Genomic DNA, 22,422 nt, shown 5'->3' on the forward strand with positions numbered 1-22,422 from the left:
GAGCGAAATACAGATTCAATAACGGCCGTGGCTGTATCGCGCATGTATACGCACTTTCACGAGCGACAGCCGCTGCAGCTGCTGCTGGTGCTGCTGTTGCTGCTGCTTCTTCGATGAGGACGGCGGCAATGAGCGCGGGAGCGGAACACGACGGATTGTCGTTCCACGCGCGCAGAACGTCGAAGCTCCGGAAAGAATCTCAGTCGTGAGTGAAATTGAATTCAGAGTCGCGCAATTCGCAACCGTTGTTCCGCTACGTCGGGCTTACGTCTGGCGTCTCGAACTGTGACGTTCCGCGACGTCGTCTGCTAAAGAGGAGCGTGTTTAGCAGAGATATTCAGTGAACGAAAGGCAATCAATAATATCCCTACTGATTATTGTTCATACTTTGTAATAGTGCAAAAGACGTAAATCGATGCAAAGAAACGACACGACAGAAAGTGAGTCTAAATCTATTAATAACAATCAATAACTACGGCTTGAAGTTCCACCGAAAAAGATTAAACCAATGGAGCTCCACTTTCCATCTCAAAGGTAGCCCTACAAAGATTTCACTACACTCTTCGCCGAGGACGTCACGAACAGCTGGTGTCCGGACAAATTCAACGCTGCACTGTGGAGAGTGGACAGGACGTCATATTTCAGTGGCTCATCATCATCAGTAACGATTGTGCCAGAAAAGCTGCGCCCGCCAACGATACGAGCGTCTGTGCGTCGTTTACAATGACAAGGGACGATTCGGCTATATAGATAACATCCATCTTGGGCCTCGTATCACACTGCCGACAGTGGAATCCATTAGATTTCAGTGACACTCGATTGCACTCACTGGACACTTATTTGCGAGTGACTGTCAACCAGACTGCGCCTTTGTGATGCAACGTCAACTTTGCCGGCTGTCGTCGTCTGCCGCTTTTCACCGTGAGTTATCCATTCCTTATCGGAACGACTGACAGTTTCGCGTGCAGCTTTTGCGCTTGCGAAGAAACGTTAGACGCATCTCATGACACTGGTTTTCATACGACGAGGGCAAAATGTTCGGACTTAATTTGGTCACATGGCAGATTGCTTACAAGAAGACAGGCCTTGGCAGCCTCTCTACGGACGACTTCTGCGCAAACGGATAATGCAGCTCTGTCTGACTTCTTAACACTATTAGACTCTGCGCCCGCCTATGACACTGCAGTGAATTCCCGTGTATTATTCTAGACTTGAGACTTCGAAAAGTTTTTGCGGTTCAAGTTCACTCACCCCCATCTTCACCCACGTCATCACCTCTCTCTCTTTATTCCCGTCACCCTTTCCCAATATGGAGTAGCAGGTCAGAACTCTCAGGCCGACCTCTCAGCTTTTCTACCACAATAAAGTCTCTCTCTCTCTATCTCTCTCTCTCTCTACCGTGTACGATTGTGGCGCGTTAATTTGCTATATTCAGCGTTTCGAGCTTTCTATCACGCAAAATTGTCGCGCGACTGGCCGCTCGAGGCACTCTGCGTGTGTTCGCGGGCTTCTTTCGCACTAGGAAAAACTTTTATGCGTCACGTATTGAGAAACAGAAAGCAGTATCGGGAGTTTTTTTACGTTTCTCTACAATTTTCTCATTCACACTTTTAATTTAATTATAATATTTGAGAACTTGATTATTTAATTAAGACTAATTATGTCATTAGGTGGGATGCAAAAATAATCTGGGTATCTCCAAGAGACGGCAAACAACATTACCTTGTTTCTGTCCAGCTATATGAAAGTTGCATATCTTTAAATCTTGGTGCGTGGTAGTTGGGACACCCTGTATATACTGCATTGATCTTTTTACTTGTGTCGCAAAGTGACAGCAGCAGGAATTTCAGAAATGTGATTGGGACGTGAGATGGACTCTTGCAGAGAATGCGATTTAAAACTAACAGTAGGTAGACAGAACCACTGCACACAAACACTAAGCAACGGGCCTTTTGATTAGTTCGACCAACTAGCTGACCATTATGAATCACATGCGGAGTTAAACATTTCAGAGAAATACCTAGGCCTTTGGGTACACTGTAAAGGAGTGCTATCAGAACGCGGTTGATTCAGAGTTCCAGGAACTGTTTCTGAAATAGTGACTACCGTGACGTGTAAACAATATCAGGAGCGAATGAATGAGAAAGGGTACAGTGTCTACTATCTGAAGACACTCGGACCATAAAAAAAAGTGGCACAAACAAAGACTAGTTTATTTTCACTACTTGTCGTCCTCTACTTCTGCACACCGGTTGAGAAGTGTTTACCAGCACATTTGCAGCAGTACAAGTTTAAGCGGTGAGGAGAATTCATTGCGAAATGGCCACTGCTACATGTGAAATCCAGAAGTGGGGGAGCTACAGTATTGCATCGTTAAGATGATGTAAGTGCGCCAGAACTCCACTGAAAACTGCGAATAAGTACATCACAAAAAAGGCGCCAGCAACATACTCAAACACTCATGCTAGTTTTAGAGCAACAGTTTAAACAGCGTATAATTTAGAGAGAGAGAGAAAGAAAGGGAGATACAAATGAAGAGGAAACAAAGCAGTCGGCTGATTGAGGTAAACGAGCTCAGCTCCTTCCTTCAGTTATATATCCGCACGCCGCGAAGGAGTGACGTCACAGTCTTTCGAATTAAAGCAGCCCACTGCATGGTATACAATTTCCGGTCTACTATCCACTCGTCGCGTGCGCTTGCTTGCTTGTTCGGATCACTCGGAATGAGCCGGTGACGTAAACGTCGACGATAGGTTACCGCCAACCCCCTCCCCACCGAGCTCCCCAATACGTACGCATACACGAAGCGTACGAAAGCGATTTCAGCTACGTCAGCAACACAGCGGCGTGCTGCCTAACCTTAATTCCCCACTCTGCGCCGAAGTCACGATCAGCTTTCCCCTTTTTTCTGTCGTAGTCTGTTTTACCACGTTATGGGTAATCAAACAGGAAAATATTTGCAGGAATTGGGGGCTTCGGATAACCCCGTGCGAGTCCCGTCCAGTCTTGTTTCAAAGTTTGCGCAAGGACGCAGCTCTGCGTCGAGGTAGATAAGGCGAAGCGTTCAGTGCACCGATGCATGCCGCGCTACACCTGGTGCGTCATAGCGTACCTCGAAACCTGCAGGTCGCACCTTCAGACGGCATAACCTCCCTGCTTCGGATTGCGCCCGCAGAAGAAGTATATGGAGGGCCACGGTGCGCAGCGCGTAGACGAAATTAGCGCCGGCGCGGACAGAGAAAAGAACAAACTACGCGACAACCACACGAAAGGAACTAAAAAGAGACGCGAGAGGATGCCGGTGCACTGGCTCACCGCGGGAGCCCAACTTAATTAGGGCGGCTAGCACGCGAGCCTTGATAGCGCCATGCAGAGAGAGCCCTCCGACTTTTCGAAGCTCCGAGAGCGCAACAAGCTCGCGTTCGCGCGGCCCGTAATCCCGTGGAGCTGACGCGCCGCGAAGCACCGATTGGCCTCGGTCGAGCGGCGCAATCCATTTCGTTTACGGGTCAGCGCGCGCCAGGCGGCACCGGGATGAAAGTGGTCCGCCGCGGAAAATTCTCACTATTAGCCGACTTCCTTTGTGCCGCCATCAATTCATATCCAGGCTGATGCTTCGTAATGAAAGGCGCTTACTGTCAGAAACTGAAGGTGAGAAGGTCACGACTACGAGCGGAGTCTAACGATCAGCAGGGCGAGGGCAATCAATTGCGTCGATTGCGACTTCTGACGCGCGAGTTCGAAACAGCAAGAAGCTCATGTGTGCGAAGAGTTACAAAACATCAGGCATGTTTGCACGGGTCCGAGTGTTCCGACGTCGTCACGCGGTGCTTAAAAAAATGCGCTGAATCGGAGCGAGTACCTGGTATGCGGAAAGTATATTAGCTGTTCGGGTTCCTGACAAACCCATTTTATTTGCTTATTTCTTTTTTAATCAAGGCCGAGCTGTAGCACTGAAGTATGCACAGAAGCTTTTCCGTTTCAATTATAACACATCTTAAACGTTTTAGAGCGCTTGATTCCAGAGACGAGTGAAATAAACTTGCGTTTCAAGCAGCAGAGATCCTGCGAAAGGGTAGCACACAAAATGCGGCGTTCGATTAGTAGGCGCATAGACTGAGATATATTTGGCATCCTTATATCATTTATTGCACAATCAGTTCACTAGGTATTGCTCTCACTCAAATGTCAGTCAAACGTGAGCGAAACACACCTGCTACCCGCCCCTCCGAGCGGCAGTGCGTCGGGTGTCCTCTAATTAGCCCATGTTAGTAATTATGCATGACGGTACTAATAAACTAATTACCTTCAAATATTGCACATCCCGTTTTAACGACATGGGCTCTTTCTGTGAAAAATCATGTCTCCGTATGTCACCTAGCCTGCCCATGAAAATTACTTATAGTGCGCACTTTCAGCGTTACAATACCCGCACAGCGTGAAGTTACGTACGCTAGGCCTCATTTCCCTGTAAGAATACTGCTTTGCTCAGTAAGAATAATATTTTGCTGCAAGATACAAAGAAGCGCCACAAGCGGACTGAAGCAATCAAGACTAGAGCTAAAAAAAAGCCCATGAGATTCCTATCCGGTTCACGAGATATACAAGTTTCACAGAGTGAGCGAAAAAAAAATGACGCAGCTTCGCCTGCATGGCGAAGTATTGACACCGGTAACAAATAAATGAGTACACGATGTAGGAGGAGGGAAGAGAAAAGTAGAAGGCAGGGAGGTTAACCAGAATAACATCCGGTTGGCTACCCTACACCGGGTAGGCTCGTAAGTGGGTAGGGACAAACGAGCCCAAATTTAGAGGTTGCAAGCAGTACGCCTCTGGCAACTCCATTCCAATTCGCGCACTCGCATGAAAACTTTTATGTGCAGAATAAATTGCAGTAGACTTTCGCTTACTAACTAAACACGCGTCGTATCATGTACCCAAAGATACACCTGAGCCGAGTTCACTCGATGACCGCAAGCACTCCCGGTCACAGCGCTGGCGTGATCGGTAGAGCCAGCAGCGGGGAACGCGAGTCTCTGTCATAAAGCGAATGTTCCTTGCTGCCGTTCCTTTCACCATTGCAACCGCGCCGCGTGTCCGAAACACCGCAGATAACGTGAGATCGTGAGCTCTTCCAAAGCACGGCACGCGGGCCGCGCAAGCACCGCCGCACCCGTAACAGCACGGCGACGGCGACGGCGACGACCTGAACGTGCCTTGGATGTCCGTATTATTGCTATTAATTGTTATCACAACGAAGCACAAAAAAGAAAGCTCGTGAAGAATTCGACGCCCCAATGTGGCACGAGATAGGTGTGCACAGATAAGAATGACAATGTTTTCATACAAATACAAGAGGTGAGGATAGACTGCACTACACACAGCGTCAGCTAGTTCTGCGTGCACGCTGCTTCGATCGGTACAAGCAAAAAAGTTGAGATGTCAGCCTTAACCAATGGGTTTAACCCAAATATAGGGCAAATGGAGAAGGAGCAAAAAACAACGCGAGAGAGTGTGATTGTGACGATTACGAAAAAGTGTAAAAACTTGCATAATAAGTGTGGCCCCTAGCACATGATGATCGAGCGTCGTATGTGTTCGAATATGTCGATGCTTAGCAAATTCGCTGATACCACGAAATCACGCGCGTGCGCGCAGCGTTTCGCCAGCAGAGCGAATGCTTCAGAATTTGAAGAGAATCAGCACCCACCCTATTTAGGCAGACAGCCTGTAATTTTGACTATATCCAGCGCGATTCGTGTATGAAGTCCACGTTGCGACCGATAGTAAGCCTCACTAATGGATAACCGAACGCTCGAGTGCTCCTACTCCGTGAAACCTTGGTAGCCTTAGTCAAGAGGGGAATTGTCAAAATATTACGTGTGAACGACAGCGCGTGACTTTCGCGTCAGTCGTCCACCACGCGATCGACGATGATGGTGCGCAGAGAAAGGTGGGCTTTTTCTGTCTTTTCTTCCGCAGCGTGTCGGGCAAACAGGTCCCCGTGCATCTCCGTGTCATAACTCAAACGGTCCGCGACAGTGGAGCCGTCAAAGCGCGCCATTAGTGCCGGGTGGCGTGAAATGATCCACGCCGCCATCGACCTGCAACGATCAACATGGTTGCCCTCCGTGCACCGGTGATGTAATTAGACGTGGACGGCTTCTCCTCACGATCGTAAGCGCGTCGCGCGCACTCCAAAAAAGTAAGTGATCGCCACCGAAAAGCAGCCACGCACTAACGCATGATTCGAACCATACTCCATTTCGGTAGCCTCTGTGGCGCCGCGGAATCTGCGAACGTCAGAAAATGAGGACCGCGAACGGCTGCCACAGTGGATTCATTATTCCCTGCCTTGCCAATTTTCCACTCTCTCGAATTATCTGTCTTGTTAACGTAAGTGCGGGCTTACCACCCGGGACACGTTTACGTTACGCCGGGAACGCAAACCCAATCGTGCGTACCGCTGACGCCTAACCTGTAAAGCTGTTTTCGCCGCCTGGAGAGTCCCATTGTGGCGGAGCGCACAAAGGAAGGCAACGAACGCGGTACTTGGCTGAACAGGCAGTGCCGTAGCCAGCGTGTAGCCCATCAAGCGCACGTGCCTCCCTCCCCCTCCCCCCGAGGTCCCTGTGCTAGTATGCTGCCCCCCCCCCCCCCGCCCCCTTGCGTCTCCGGTCAAGTGCGTGAACTCCCCCCACGCCAACTAAAAAAAAAACTTTTTGGCTGCGCCGCTGCTTACTGGGCAGAAAAGTAAATTAGTACTCAGATTCCAACTTCTTAACTTACTTAACGCAAATAAATGCCGTCTTACTACCCAGCACTCATTACGCCAATGCCTAGAGCCTACGACAACGCGTAACCTGTAAATCTCTCTTCACCGCCTTACGGGGAACAATGTGGCAGAGCGCGCAAAAGAAGAGTACGAACGTGGGATTCGGCTGACCATGGGGCACAACTTAGTTCTCAGATTCCAACATCTAAACTTAGTGCGTTTCTAAACGCACCATCTCTGATCGATTCCACTAAACTCCAACAGTGCGCGCACTGCTACAAATGTGAACGTGCTCTCGGCAGACTGCGAAATCGCGCAGCACGGTGTACCAAGACAGAGAGAGAGAAAAAATAAAGAAAAGAAGAAGGCATAGAAATTAGCTAGAACATAAACTCATTTGCCACCACATATTTAAAGACGCGGGAGGTAGGCAGAGATAGTGAGAGAAAATATAGGAAAGGCAGGGAGATTACCCAGAAGCACGCATGTTTGTTAGCCTGCTCTGGTGGCAGGGGACATAGAGGGGAGATAGAAAAATCCCACAGCTGCAGCATGCTAACACACATACTGTTGCCGCGAGCGCTTTCCCGTTGCCGCAAATGCCTTATGGAAACTCGCCCACGTGGGCATTTTGCACGGTCATAGGAGGTTCTTACGGCGGGTACTTAGTTTTATTTTCCTTTTTTGTTTCAGTGACGCAGGCTTGCGTCAGATACATAGCGCGTTTTGTTACCTCTCGTCGCGAAGTCATCTGTATACGCGCGGCAATATAGCTGGCCGTGCAGCGCACGAGAAGGCCCTCGGCGGTATAGAGAGATGTAATAAGAGCTTTCATAGTGTGCGTATACATATACGCCGCGCGCCTGCGTCATCAGGTGGCTAGGCTCTCGCCCTTGCGTCTCGACACCCACACGCTCACTCGCCTCCTGCCCACAACCCCGCCCGCCACATCGCTCCCCCCCCGCCCCCCTCCTGCGCTGCAAGTGGAGAGATCTGCAAGGCAATATAGTACGCATCGCGACACTCAATTTATCTTCGAGAATCGCTGCTATTCCAGCAGACGCGTGCGTGAGCCTGGCTACGGACGAAAACCAGTCGCGGTGCCGAGGTTCGAAATGACCGGATCCTGGACGATGTTATTCGTTCTGGTGTGAACCACGGCTCCAAGCGTTTTTCGGCATGCGCGTAGCTCCAGTTTTATGCTTGGGTTTTTTTTTCCGCCAGTCTCTTGCATAATCGCCGACGGTTTGTGCATCGCTTCGTCTTCTCTACACGCCAACGCTGGGACAAACGAGCCAAGTTATTTGCGAGCTACTCCTGGCTACAGCTTCGTTATGCGGCGAAGCTGGCTCGCCGCACTAACGGGAGAAAGTGAGAATCCTGGCGAAAGAATCTTGGGCCGGAATAATCTAACGGTTATATTCCAACACTATTGCTTTTCGTTGATTAACGCCGATTAAGCGCTTTTCAAGTGGCACAGTTGGCGAAATTCGCGTGGCAAGTATTTTCGAGCGATGCGATAAATCCAAACAATAAATCTTATGGATAACAAAGACCAGGTGCTGCATTCCCAAAACATTTCGTAAAACACGCTTTCGCTTAACTTCTGCCTTCAGCAGAAGCTTCCGCACGTCGGTAGACACGCGCAGACATACGCAAGCACTCGTGTGGTCTGTAAGCTTTTTGCCGTCTACACGCACCGATGGAATTTCTTGTCACAACACGGGCGGTATCGTGCTTGCTATATATGCAAAGGCCGCGGGCAACGGCTCAGGAATGAGGAAGGAACAACGCGTAAAAAGACAAGCAGAGAAATCAATTACGCGCGTTCCAGGTGAAGCGCTCGGGGCGAACGGGTCTTGCGCGACGAGTTTGTTCCAAATAAGACCTCTGGGCAAAAATATTGAGGGAACACAGAAGCGGCGAATCTGGTGAAAATAGATGAATACGACCAGAGCCGACGAGTACCCGAACGTTGAGTAAAAAAAAAAAAGAAGCCTTTCGCAGCGGCGTCCGCACGTTGTTCTTCGCGGTCACTGTGAAAGGTTGGCGAGAATTATAAATACGATCGTCCCGCGGACGCCATGGAACGTCGTTCGAGAGCATTGACGCGCATGTCGCTTGCCTCCAGTATCGCTGATGGCTCGCAGCCGCATTCAAACGGAAAGGCTTTCTGGTTGCCTCCGGGAACAAAGATGGATAGCAAATATTTCGAGACATCTCGCGAGGGCATTGCGAACGCCACATCGCAAAGCACGTGTAACGCAATGAGCAAGGCAGTTCGCGGGCTGCCTTTGCTCTGTATTTCCATAGCTGTTTAACACATACTGCGGGCACTTTCCGCATTCCTGGATATTTCTGTACGTCTCTATGAGCTTGCCTTGATATGCAATTGTTACGAAGATCGTATTCCCTTATTTCCTCGTTCGTTTTTCTTTCTTATTTTTTCCGGTCGAGTTGGGTCGGTCATATGTCTTAGCAGAGCGAGAAGCCAGCGTTTCTGTTGAGTGTTTTTGTTAGTATTTAGATCCGTGTTAGCTCGCCTGCCTTTCAGTAACATCACATGCCAATTTTACTAGTCTTTGCCGAACGCCTGCTATAGTAGTTACTTTGGTTTTCTTAATGTTTCTATCTCTTCTTCCTTCCTATATGACCCCATTTTCCCACATCCCCACGCAGAGTAGCAAATCGGGAGCTTGCCTCTGCTTAGCCTCCCAGCCCTAATCTCTTTTTTTCTCTTTCTACGTTTCTACAGAGCCCGTGCCCCGCATGCCCATGGAAATGTGCAATAGAGTATCTTTAATACGTAAGCATTCTAGGGCTACTTCTCTCAGTCCGTCCATCTGTAGCACGTGACACGATGCGGTCTGCAGGTATAGGTGGCGTCCTGTGACAGTTTGATACATGACAATGTCTTATGACTACGTATGACCATTGAGATTTATGAGTACGATCATGTACATATATTTCGCCTCGGGTATGATCATGTATACATATTCGCCTCACTTTACGAAAAAACAAGATACTGTGTGAACTATGTTGGAGTCGAACCTCTGCCATCGAGTACAGCAGCCGGGTGCCCTATCTATTAGGCCAGGAACGCACCTCTAAAGACAACCAATTACATAGCGTTTCATAGGTGGCATTTTCGTGATTTGGTCAAATGGTGAGGCAAGTTTGTTAATTTTCATAAAATACTTCAATGACATCTATTCTCACCACGTCTATAGACAATAACAAAAGGAAACATCAGTATCCCAGTGGTTGCAGCATAAAGCTGCAATGAAATCCGTGTGCGCGTTCCACGGAAAGATGGGAATCGTGTGGCATCAGTCCTCGCTCTGCATACCGCTATAGCCTCACACAGTTCGGCCGGTAAATCTATAGAACCCCGAATAATGCAGCTGACGGTTGCCTCGGGTGGCTTTGTTTTGTGGAGCACTGCGAGAAACGTCTCTTCCAAAGCGAAGTTTCGTCTCTGAGTAACCGCACTGCCTTACTTCGTGGCATTATGTTGCAATCAGGTGGAATTCAACTTGCCCTCTCATGGCCCTGCCACGAGGATTTTCGGATAACTCGTTTGTACTCCGTCGTTTCGGCACACGGCGCGTGCGGAGTTCACCGAGTGCAGAGGGTGGCGCCATATATCGTCACTTTTTGGGACCAATTTCTTGTCGCTAAAAAAAAAAAGAAGTTATTTAAAGTAATAAAAAGCGCTGCTCTGGTCACGGACGTCAGCCGGCAGCTCCTTGACATTGCGAAGCAGGCCGAGCATTAATTCTCGCAAGTGCCAACCGTTATAGCGCTAAGTAAGGACAGTGCAACAAAAAGAGATGGACAGCGACCTCCACACGATACATCCGCATGTATACAGCTCAATTCAGGTCATACGAAATCAATGGGACACCGAAACGGCTGTAGGTTAGCCCTTGAAGGCCTAACCAAAAATACGTTCTGCGAAATATCGCACACTATCCCTGCCAGAATCCTTACGCGACGGATGTCGCAGCTGGCACACATAGGAGTCGTGCGTCGAAATTAATTTGATATCATTTGGTTCGGTTTGGTTTGCTCCTCCCTTTATGATGGCGCATGCCCACTGCGGGGGATTGGCCAAATAGGCCTCCTTTTTTCCCTTCTTTTTTGCGTCGCACGCAGCGTCAAATAGCCTGTGGGGTATGCAGCTGCCACCATTCGTCGGTCGCCTGTGCTAATTTCGTTGAAGCGTTTTGCGCGCAGCGGAAGCGGCCGACTCGGCGGGCTCTGGCGCGGGGCGTGTCGGCGCTCTGTCGCCCCCGCGCCAGCTGACGCGAGAATTGTTTTCCGCCTGCATCGCGGGCCGCAGCCCTCGCGAACGAATTCTCCCGCAAGCGCGCGTATTTCCTAGGGAAAGCGCAAACGACCCTCCCTCCTTATGCTTATAGAGAAGCACGTTAGCGGTCATACGCACGTCGTCTGAAATGCCTGCCTTCCAATAAACAGTTTCTCTTTTTCTTTCCTCGCTACGACGCCGCCATAGCGCGGGGTGCAGCCCGTTCGAGCTATGTGCATCAGAAGTCTTTACCCTCGTCGTGCTGCTTGACGATGTTTCTTGCTGACATCGAAACAAACCCCCAGCCTTACTTTCCGTATTCCCGATATAGATTACTTTCGGGGACGTCAATTTCACTGCGCGTTGATTGGCTTAATCCAGGGGAACCGGATACGGTGGAAAGAGTACGGACGTTTGAGGTACGTTTGCGCCGTCGGTGCTACAGCCATCATGCTACAATGGCGTCGACAGAGCATGCGCAGGCTGAAGCATAGGAGTCCAGAGACGCGAGGGACGCGCCATCTGGCTGCGAAAAATGACGAAGGCAAGCTAGCAGGCGCTGCAAATGACGCCAGAGAACACAAAGGAGAATTTTCGAGTCCAGTCTCCAAGTAAGGGAGACGATCCCATTGCGAATTTTAAAAAAAGTTATTTCGTGATCGCACAGAATAAACGCTGGCTGACAAGCAATAATATAAGTCGAAGATACACTTAATCACGATAAAGAAACAAAGGCTATTATGTGTTCATGCCAGATCCCAATAGGAAGAACATGTTGAATATTTCTACAATAATAGCTACGTGCTTTCCAGGTTTCCTGTCCATGCTTGAAAGTTTGAACAACAGCGCAAGGACAGAAGAGAGAACAGAGCCGCTAACTTCTAACAGTTTGTTTTCTTTTCAGAAAGCAAGCCAAGATAAAAAAAAATGTAGCTTCATTGCTAAACACGGTGATACTGTCACGCGAAGCCCAAGAACGCACGCAACTCAGTCGCCTGGCCACCACAGCGGCAGGTAAACGCATCCTCGAAGAGCTGGGTTACCACCCTGCGGGATTCTCGATGGCCAGTACCCCGATCCCTAGGTGCATTCGAGACAAGTTCGTAGTGGCACCTGTGTCCCGAAACGTCCATCCCGTCCACAACGAGGGCAGACGCAAGGGCAGAGCAGCAGCCATCCTCAAACAGATCAAGCGACACGACATTAGCGCAAGCTTCGTCGACGCTGCGGAGTACAGTGACGGGAAGACCTTTGCCGTCGTTGTGGTCGACTAGAGCGGAAACATTTCCAGTAGCTCCTCGATTCGCACTTCAGACCCCGGAGTCGCCGAGCAAGTCGCCATCGCCCTCGCCCTGCTAGACGGTCGTGGGTCCGAAATCTATAGTGATTCCAAAACGGCAGTTAGGGCTTTTCAATAGGGTTGCATCGCCAAGGAAGCTGTTCGTCTTCTTAGCGGCTCGAGTCCACATGCTCTAACAAACCATTCAATTCACTGGTTTCCCGCTCACGTAGGATTGGTCGAGGGTGCTCCCCCGAACCTCAATGAGTCTGCCCACGAGGCTGCGCGTGACCTCACCGACCGCACTTCCTCTATAAGGAGCACTGACTCCCCACCTCTCTACGGTCACAGGGACGCCCCCGCTACTCACAACGAGATTATTAAATATTACTACATGTCCAGAAGGGTCTTTCCACCCCCTCACCCCAAGTTTAATAGGGCGCAAGCCGCTTCGCTTAGGCTCCTACAGACCAGCACATATCCGTCTCTGTCCGCTCTCCACGAGGCTTACCCCGACGTGTATCGCGACGACGCCTGCCCGTCCTGCGGCCAGACCTCCACTCTACCTCACATGCTCTGGGGGTACAGGTCGACATACCCCAAGTTCATCAAGGAGGAGTGGGACTCGCTTTTGCTTAGCCCCGCTCTAGAAAAGCAAATCCTGGCCGTCCGGCGTGCCCGCGACCGGGCCGGTGGGCTAGACCTGCCGGTCCCGACGTGGGAATAGCCGGGTGCGCGACGAGTTCGCGTCCTCGCCGGACCTACAATAAAGTTTATTCACTCACTCACTCACTCACTAGTGTCACGCGTGAAATAATCGAAGCGGGAAAAATTCCATGTTTAAAATTTGGGTGCGTCAGCATTCCCTCTGTCGCGCTAACTGACAAGGCGGTCGGATACCTCGGGCTATCGATGCCAGGTTGAATTTTGTATGGTTTTGTCGCGGTGTTCTGCGCATGGTTGTAGTGCTAATGTGTGGCTATAAAACTTGCTATGCTTTCTCAAAAGAAAATAAACTGTTGGAAGTTAGCGCTCTGTTCTCTCCGGTCCCCTCTGCTGTCCTTTCGCTGTTATTAAAACTTTAAAGCATGTTTTACCAACAAGCCCAATCCTATACACCCTTCTTAATTACATTCCTTTCCAACTGCTTTGGTCATGTACACGTCTACGCCTTCTTTTTTCTTTCTTTCTTTTAGCGATGCCAAACTATGTGGTAGCATATTCCAGTATTTTTGTTATTAATGTTGTGGGGTTTTCGGGGTCTCACAGGAGTACCGACCACCGCGGTTTCGAGCTTAGCGAGCCACAGGGCCGCGTCAGCCTCTAGCGCCGCTGCGCGCGAACTCAGGCCACAAGGGGCTACCGAGCGATGGCCGCAAGAACACAGTATTGCCCCAAGTTGACGGAAACCGTTTATTGTCTCCAACGGCACCCAACACTGCACGAACGCCCGGTCCCCGGACGGCGGGGAACCAAAGGGGTCCCGCACCAAGGGCGAAAAATACAGTTAGGGGCGCCTGTAGCACGTCGCTGCGACAGCACAGGCTCAAGCTGGGACGCGCCGCTAGGAAAAGTCCCGGCGGCTATGCTCCTTGCTCTCGCGATAACCGATGGGCCAACTCGCGAGAGCTCGGGCAATCTCCTTCGGCTTGGGCCTCCGATGAGTGCGGCTCGGCGTGGTACGACCACGCGCGAGCACTAGGCACCCGTTCTTCGGCTTAGCGTCGGGATAGGGAAAACACGAAGTACGAGCTCCCCGCACGGGCAAGCATGTACGTACCGGGCACCGTACCAAGGAGCAAGAGAGTCGCTACCATCACGGCAGTAGCCACCAGGGGCCGCTCCGTGACGTCACAAGCTCCGCCCTCACAGCGAGCCAGCGCGAGTGGAGCGCCACCGCTAAAACTGGTTCGGAGCGAGGACGATGTGGCTTATACGGATTGGAGAACAAGGTGAAATGCGCCCGCGCAAAGTCGTACCCCGCGCGAGCGATGACATCGAGCAACGTCTTCCCGGTGTTGCCAGTATGAGGGCAGCAAATACACACTGAAACTGGCGTGACACGTGCTTTATTAATATAAGTTGATATGTTTTACTGTGAACAGCAGCATAAAATACTTCTGAAGGTCTTGCAGTAGGTTGTTGTCCTTGTACGTACCAAATTAGTCGTTTCCACATTCCATGCGACATTTGGCAGTACTTGAATGATGTACATTCACTTCCGGCTTCACGCTATTGGCTAGTCGGTCATAACACTTCCTAATGAGCGATCTGATCTCGCGATGGCACATTTCCTCGCTCAAATAGAGCGCATTCTCGCAATGTCACCAATTATGGGTAGGGGTGTGCGAATATTGTTCCGAAAGCAAATCGAGTAGCTTTTGTTATACGAGTTGAGAATTCGAATTCGGTTCACTATTCGAAATTGTCGAATATTCATTCCATTCAAATACTACTACAATGAACAGCAGTTATAGCAGTCAGTAGGGAAAAAAAATTACCGATGATTACGATACTCCCTAATGCAAAATTTGAGCGCAGCTCTATACCCGTTTCTATTTTGCGATATAATGGCTGGTGCGGACGATCTGTTTCGTACGGCACGCTCCAAATGATGGAGTGAAGTGCAACGCGACTGCCCGGCTAATCTGGAGATCGCGAGAGCCAGCGCATGGGTGGTGCGTGGGGGCGATTCACAGCAGCAGCTGCCGATAGATCTCCCAGACGACGCGCTACTCTGGCGCCATTTCGCAGCCATCGTCGGCACACTTCTCAGGCTTTCACCATATCCTCCTCTGCTTTCTGCCTCATGGTGTCGCAGCACCTTTCTCTCCGCTTTCTTCTTCATTCATTGCCCGCTGCGCTCCGCATTTGCTTTCATCTTTCGCTGTGCTCATCTGCTCGGTTACGCTGTCCTCAAGGCAGGAACGGGCGCCTAAGAGCGGCACTCTAAAATGGATGCAAGTGGAGAATTCGTAACGATTCTGCTGCCGGATAACCACAGTTATTGCTCTGAAGCAACTCTTGAGCGAGCGCACACAGGATATAACTTAATCCTGCACAATCGTTAAATAAGCAAGCCATGCCTTATAGACCATCCACGAATTTGCCGACTCAACCTAGACAAAGCAATTACATATTTGGCCAATTTCATCATGTTTGGATTCCTTTAAAACAGTGTGCAGTGCTATCCTTCAACGGGCACCACACTGTATGTGCATTTGGCGACATGCTCTTTTGTTTCGTTATAGTCATTGTCATGGTGCCCTCCATATGATCACCTTTCCCTTGTTTCTTATTTACAAGTTTCTTAGGTAACCCGACATCCAGCTAACAGCACTAGATCTATCATTGTGAAAAGTGTATAACCGTCCAGTGTATAACCAAAATTTCCTATGGGCTCTGGTGAGTGGTTCCCTAAGGCACATTAAAGATCTCCTTTCAGAAAGTGTGGAAACAAAGCTTTTGTAATTCTTTGCTTCCATCTGGGGTGCCATCTCTGCAGTGGCAGTGAAAAGCAGTTCCCCATAATTTCTTTCCAAATGATGTTTTGCCGAAACGTGCCTTCCTTGCTTGCCAATCAGCTCTAGAGAAATGCGACTAGCTCTAACAATCAGTGACCATAAGGACTGCACTAAACATGCAATTATAGCACAACTTGTTAGCATAGGAAAGAGAATAAACTGACAAGTACACCCCAGAAAAATAAAAGCAAATGCTAAAAATAAAACAGCCCTAACCACCATTCCTGTGATGGTAATGTCCTGGAGCACAAGCATCGCTCCAATTCCATCAGTATTCAATGGCAGAAAATAATAAGTTATGTGCACTACACAAGTGTAGTTTATCATACAAGGTGCATGACACAATCCACGGTGTAATGCAAGGCACGTGAAAGGCATATACATGTACTCTTGCAGCCAGTATGTGTCACCCGGAGTAATTTTAGGTGCCTTCCACCAATACATGCATTGACCTCATTTTCTACCTTGTTTCCTTTTGCTCTTTCACGTGCAGCCTTCAAGGACCAGTGGGGCACATGGTACAGCGGCCCCTTGGAGTTTTCCAGACTGGGCATGACGGGCAATGCAAGGACAGGACTTGGACTGGCGACCTCCAATGACGTCTGAACACAGAGCTACTAATCGAGGAGCTGCAGCCACCGCCGCCATTTTTCTTCTGCGAGCTACTTCCTCGCTGATCTTACAGATAGAAAGAGAGGGAGAGACCGCCATCTTTGCACCCCCTCCCGAACAACCCCAAGTATTCTTTTTCGAAGGACTGACTGCTCAAGGGTGCTCCCTTGCCCATACAGGGCCATTCGCGCTTACTGAGCTCTGCTGCAAGACAGGGCTTTCTCGCCTGCGGGTCCTGGTTGAAACGAAGACACTATTCTCGCTATGTTCAAGGACGGCCAGTATAGAATTGCGTCGCCTTTCCCACGACAGTTTGCTTGGCTTCATTCACTGCATGGCTGGCTCGCACAGAAAGCAAGAGCTTTGCCGGGTGGGTTCTACAGAGCACTTTAACTTCAAGTGATGGGCTATTATGAAACGAAATGTATTAGCAAGATGTTTCCTCATTGTCGAAAAGAATGCACAACTCTTGCACTTGTTCACATCTGGATGGCTAGGTACACAAGTTGAGTTAGCCGGAGAGCCAGATGAAGATGTTGAAAGCAGCACAAGACAGTTTTGCTATTTGCAAATTGGTAGTGTCAGTGTGCAATGTACAATGCCATATCAAATGTGAAGATAGGAGACACATATCAGCGTTACGGAGCTACAGCAAAAAATTGTCTGTAGGAGAAGTGTTAGTGTCTATAGATACTCAGTGGTGATCCGAACATATGCTTTCTGTGCTGCACTCGAGCTGCGCCGACTTTGTTTCCACGCAAAACTTGGAGCCAAATTCTTCCCAAAGTGATCTCGCTTTTCAGCATTTTTCTCCAGACGGGCGTCTCTACTCTTCTTCGGGTATTCTGTGGCTGAGCGAGTACTACAACTATACCTCAGCCAATGAGTCATGAGCTAGCCCACAGGGCCAAAGAATAAAAGCAGTTTGTAATGTATTTTGCAGGCATTCCCAAGTCACAAACAGCAGCTTACCGTAGAAAAACAACCATGCAATTTGCCAGTGTTTGCTTATGGGCTTAAAACATGGAGACAAGGAAGCTGGAGGAAGATGAGGACAGCAAAAGGTGCATTGCAAAGGAAATGTAGAGGAAGCCAATGTAAATGCACGGTGCTCTAGCTAAAATGAAGAAACGGCATCGCGCAAGCCACGTGTTGCATAGAGTGTAAAGCTGAGCGTGCATAGAAATTAAAACTGGTACTAATGGGAGGTACAGGGACAATAGAATGACTGGTGAGATGAAGCACTGCAAATTACCAAGCCACAAAAGTTCCTGGATGCATTTGAGCAGTAGCAGAGCCAGCACATACTTATTATGGCCTACCCTGCCAGTCATTTTCTTTCGATTGCGGGCACTCTAATGGGAATAAAATAATTCGGGGCGCGACGTTTTGGCATTAAAACAATCCAACAGCAAACCACTCCAAAATGGTAACAAGCGCTCACGCCTCCTAGTGGTGCAATATTGAGTCACAGGAGTCATTGGGACACAAATAATTTCTTGCAGATATGCAAGCTAAAATGTTGTATGACGTAAGTGCGTTCTTGATATAATGGCTCTTTGAAGTACAACTCGACTGGCATTGCACCAAGCCAGGTCAAATTGGCAGTGCTTGTCGCCACACTTAGACACAGCATTGAGGAGCCTTGCTACCGCCACAGTAACATAGACAGGGGCATATCCAACCTTAATGTGCTGCGTTTTGTCGCTCTTCAACATCCATGTTATGCATGCACTGTGACACTGCTCTGCCTTCTGTGGTAGAACGAGTTGGACCTTTAGCAGGAAAAGTGCATAGCAACTGCAGAAGCCATACGTGCCAGATGAGCCCACTCTGGACACACAGGCAATATTTCAGCATATTTGCACCAAGATAAAGGATTACAGATTTAGGATAGCTAATAGATACGTACACCATATCACAAAAAAGCAAGGGCAGTCAGCCATCAACAGTAGCAGCCTCTTATGAAGCTGTGGTCAACTATTACACTCTAGAAATTTTTCAGTGTTTGACAACTTGCCTTACAAAAAGAGAAGATGTAAAATTACCACTGTGATCATTGTGTCAATGCCGACTTATATGTCAGTAGATAAATGGAGTACTTAGGGCAATTATGTGCTGTTCTGTTAAAAAGTGTGTGAAAAGATGGCACCACTTCCACTGGTGCTTTTTCACCACGTCATGCTTGTAGGCCACCGCTTTGCTAAAACCTGCTAACGGCGATTCGTGAGCCATGATGTAAGTTTCGGTACACAATCTGACAGCAACTAGGAGGGAAATTCATCAGCAAGTTTACCCAGCACGAGACTAGAAATAAAGAAGCGACAAAGAAGACAACGCACGTACGAAGCATCAGCTGATAGAAGGTAACATACTCAAAAGTTAAATGGATCAACAAAATTTTGCTTAGAAGTACCATAACAATGGTTGAAAAATCTGTACGTGAAGCAGACTTTTGCCTTCCCCATTTTTCTTAAATTGGTTAGGTGACATGACATAGGGTTTCTTATGTCTCCAGCATTATTTGTATGTCGAAGATGGTACTGGTTCAACTGGAATGGAATTTGACTCCCAGAGGGTGGTGTTCTGTGGCTGCTTAATTAGTGCTCAGTATGCTCAGTGTCGAGCACAGGCTTTTATTTTCAGTCATGCTGGCATGGCATAAATTTCAGCAAACTTGTTTGAGTACAGCCCAGACAGGTCTTGAGTCAATGGTGCCACGGATGATGAATGATTTGTACCAGGACCTTGATAAAAAGAACGTTTAGTACAGCAGAACCTCGGCATAACGAAGTCCCAATCAACACGAACATACTTGTTATAAGCTTCGTTTGTTTGTTTTTGAGCATACATGCTGATGTTGGAAAAATTAGCAAAGTTTAGATTTACTTTGTTATATCCAATAATTTGTTATACGCATGTTGGCTATATTGAGGTTTGATTGTACACCAGCGTGGTTACAAGAGAAACTTACAGGCACAGAAGGCACCAAAGAGAAAAAGAAGGCCACACTTTTAAGTGTTCGTGCAGAGTTTGAGTAAACTCCGGCTTTTCAAAACAGGTGACCAAGAGAATAAACATTCTCAATTGCCTGGCGAATTGCTTATTCTGGCTTAAAGGTAGTCACCACAATCAATTACATAATTTGTGATATGCACTTTTCATTGGAAAACTTGTGAAAACAATGAAAGCTGTCAAGCTAGTCTCTCGACGGTAAGAGTGGATGCTTTCTGTGGGCCGCCACTGTTTCGATGCTCATGGTAATAGAATGGCACCTGTGGTTCAGGACATCACCTGCACTCCAGAGGCAACTTCTTTTTTTCTCTTTATTTCCCTGCAGTCGACCGATAATCAGCTCTTTGTGCAGTGCCCAGTATGGACAAGAAGCCATTGCATAGAAACAGGGCTGCCAACAAGACAATTGGGCATGTGCAACAATGCTGAGCCTATGCAGGTAGTTGTCATATCGCTCGTGTGGAAGCAATGCATTATTGTTCGTCCAAATAGATCTTCACAGCCATTGAGGTGCACTAGTTTCAATTGAAGGTGTGTTGATCCATCTTTGTTTTCTTGCACTAGCCTGACCCACTCGCTTTAATTCATTGGCTCGCTCTTCCCTCACTTTCCCCTTTGAGAACTCTGCCGATTGCTGGTGATGGGTAGTGCACATGGACCAGACAACCTGTAGCGAGTTTTTCAAAAAGAAAGAATGTGACCGGTGCACTCTGGCCGCAGAAAAATCTTGACTTGGCATGTTTCTGAGGAAAAGAAGAAAATCCTTGGAACCTACACAATTAGTGTCCCTAGTTCTCTGTAGCCAGTGATCAATTGTGGTATGCATCCATGTTAGCCATACAGCTTGGCATAACGCGAACCCATGCCCACCACAAGGAAGAAAGCAAAGGGATACAATTTGCAAAGCTCGTTGATGCTGTAAACTTTTTAGAACAATGCCAACAAAAAAGAGGAGCAAGAACGACAGCCTGTCTTGTTATAAATACTTGTATGTACTCCTAGCTTCTGAAGAAGTGACTGATCAAAGTACTCTATACCTTCATGGCGCACCGCTGTTAAAAGGTGTATCAGTGTCTTCTAGCTTGCTGGGGCATGTTCAGCAAGCAGCAAACCGAGGTTGCACCAAAAATATGCATTGCTTTGGAAGCCCAGTGAAGAACGAAAGCCACATACAGTTACTAATGTTGTTCGCTATGCTGTCATTGCCAGAAGTGGTGCCAAACTTTCTTGCTTCGATGATTTTCACGTCAACAGCTAGAAAAGGCAGCTACCAACAAAACCTGTAAAGTCTTCTTGCAACAAGAAATTTTGAATGTCTGCATTTAGCAATCTGTGAATTAGGGATGCAAGGTTCCCTACAGTGAAACAAAATGCAGAGTCATCTGATGGCTCTAATTTGCAACACTGAGGATGCAGGCACCTGTAGCAGTCTTTTCCTCGGATGCCCTGCTTGCGCAGAAAATATGAGATGAATAAACAAAGGAACAGACCCTTTGCTGAATATAAATACGGCTCATTTTGAATGTTAAATGCTATCTTTGACCATCCTTGCTCTTACATTTTTGTGTGATCCTTATGAGAACAACATGAAAAACATAAACTTGTGCCGATACCTACAGAAGATGCCGAATGTGTTCACATTTTTTGCATGTATAGCGTCGAAGCCTCTTCGTGTTCGTGTATCTTTAGAAAGACAGATAAATGGGGCTTTGCTCGTTTTCTGATCAATTTTTTTTTATGCAGCATCCACTGGTGCGTGGAGCACTATCAGTGGTTCCAATGAAGTTCTGCTACTCTGTCGCACGGCAAATGTAACTGGTTGTGACAGAACCAAACATTCTGCACAGCATCTACTCACTGATGTCTAGCGAACACACTAACACAATCGAACCTTGTTGTAGTGAAGTCATATCCGATATGAATATACCTTCGTTATATTGAATATCTGTTATAATGTTATATTCGTCACATGCTATCACAAAGATTTTGGATTTACTTCGTCATATTCAATAATTTGTGACGTCCATGTTTGTTATATCAAGGTTGAATGGCTTCATCTTGTCCTAGTGCATCGCAGAGGATGGCACGTCTGTGGAAGGCCAGATAAAGTATTATGCTTAGCTTGATTGTACCATGATTTCCTGCCACCTGCTCATGAACAGTATCTTAAAGGACACCAGTAACACATCAGACACGCACAAAAGAGCGAAATTTGTGCCGGGCGAGGAGCGACAGCAACAGGACATATACCAAAGGAAAATGCCATAAACCCGTCCTTGCATCTGTAGCACTTAGTACTATTAGACTCCCAAGCAGACGTTCACCAGATGTCGGTACTAAAATGAGCGAGCTACAAGCAAGGTCGTGTGACAGAGAAGCACGTAAAAACCATAGCCGCAGCCACGATAGCAAGTTGCTATTACATCCCAGATGTTGCTGTACAGAAGAAAATAAAAGTCAATGCTCGTCCGCAAGTGTATAGATGCATGTAGAGACAGCCTGTAATAAAAAGTTGCACACACACACAAACACACAAACATAAGGACTCTTGTCTGTAGAAATCCTAACGCGACTTGAGATGTGCCGCATACCCCTTGTGTTCGACGCCCCACCGCCCTTGTTCACCTGTGATAACGATTGACAGGGCCGTGGAGACACGGCATAAATAAAATAGTTATTGCAGAAGCACTGTGTATGAGTCTGTCTTTCTTGCCCATCAAGTAGAGGCGGATCAAGTGTCAAGTACTAGTTAGTAACATTACTTTCAATGGTAAAAGAGCAACTGAGGCTATGAAGCACCAAGTGCAAAGTCCAACTCTTCAGTACTCCAGCTGATGTGATAGAACTGTGCTTTTCACCACAGGTGTATTTTAAAAAGCTTTTCTTTTGTTTAATTATTCTCTAG

General features: G+C 48.0%; 1 protein-coding gene across 1 annotated transcript in view; it reads left to right on the plus strand.

Annotated features, from left to right (window-relative positions):
* The window catches only part of LOC135910794 (uncharacterized), a 186,642-nt gene extending 164,509 nt beyond the window's left edge, over positions 1-22,133 (plus strand). Inside the window, exon 5 of the mRNA XM_065442892.2 lies at positions 16,384-22,133. Coding sequence (XP_065298964.2) covers positions 16,384-16,496 — 113 coding nt within the window. The 3' untranslated portion in view covers positions 16,497-22,133. The remainder of the gene's footprint in view (positions 1-16,383) is intronic.
* The last annotated feature ends 289 nt before the right edge of the window (positions 22,134-22,422 follow it).

This window comes from Dermacentor albipictus, chromosome 5 (assembly GCF_038994185.2).
Source record: "Dermacentor albipictus isolate Rhodes 1998 colony chromosome 5, USDA_Dalb.pri_finalv2, whole genome shotgun sequence".
In the NCBI taxonomy this organism is placed as follows: domain Eukaryota; kingdom Metazoa; phylum Arthropoda; class Arachnida; order Ixodida; family Ixodidae; genus Dermacentor; species Dermacentor albipictus.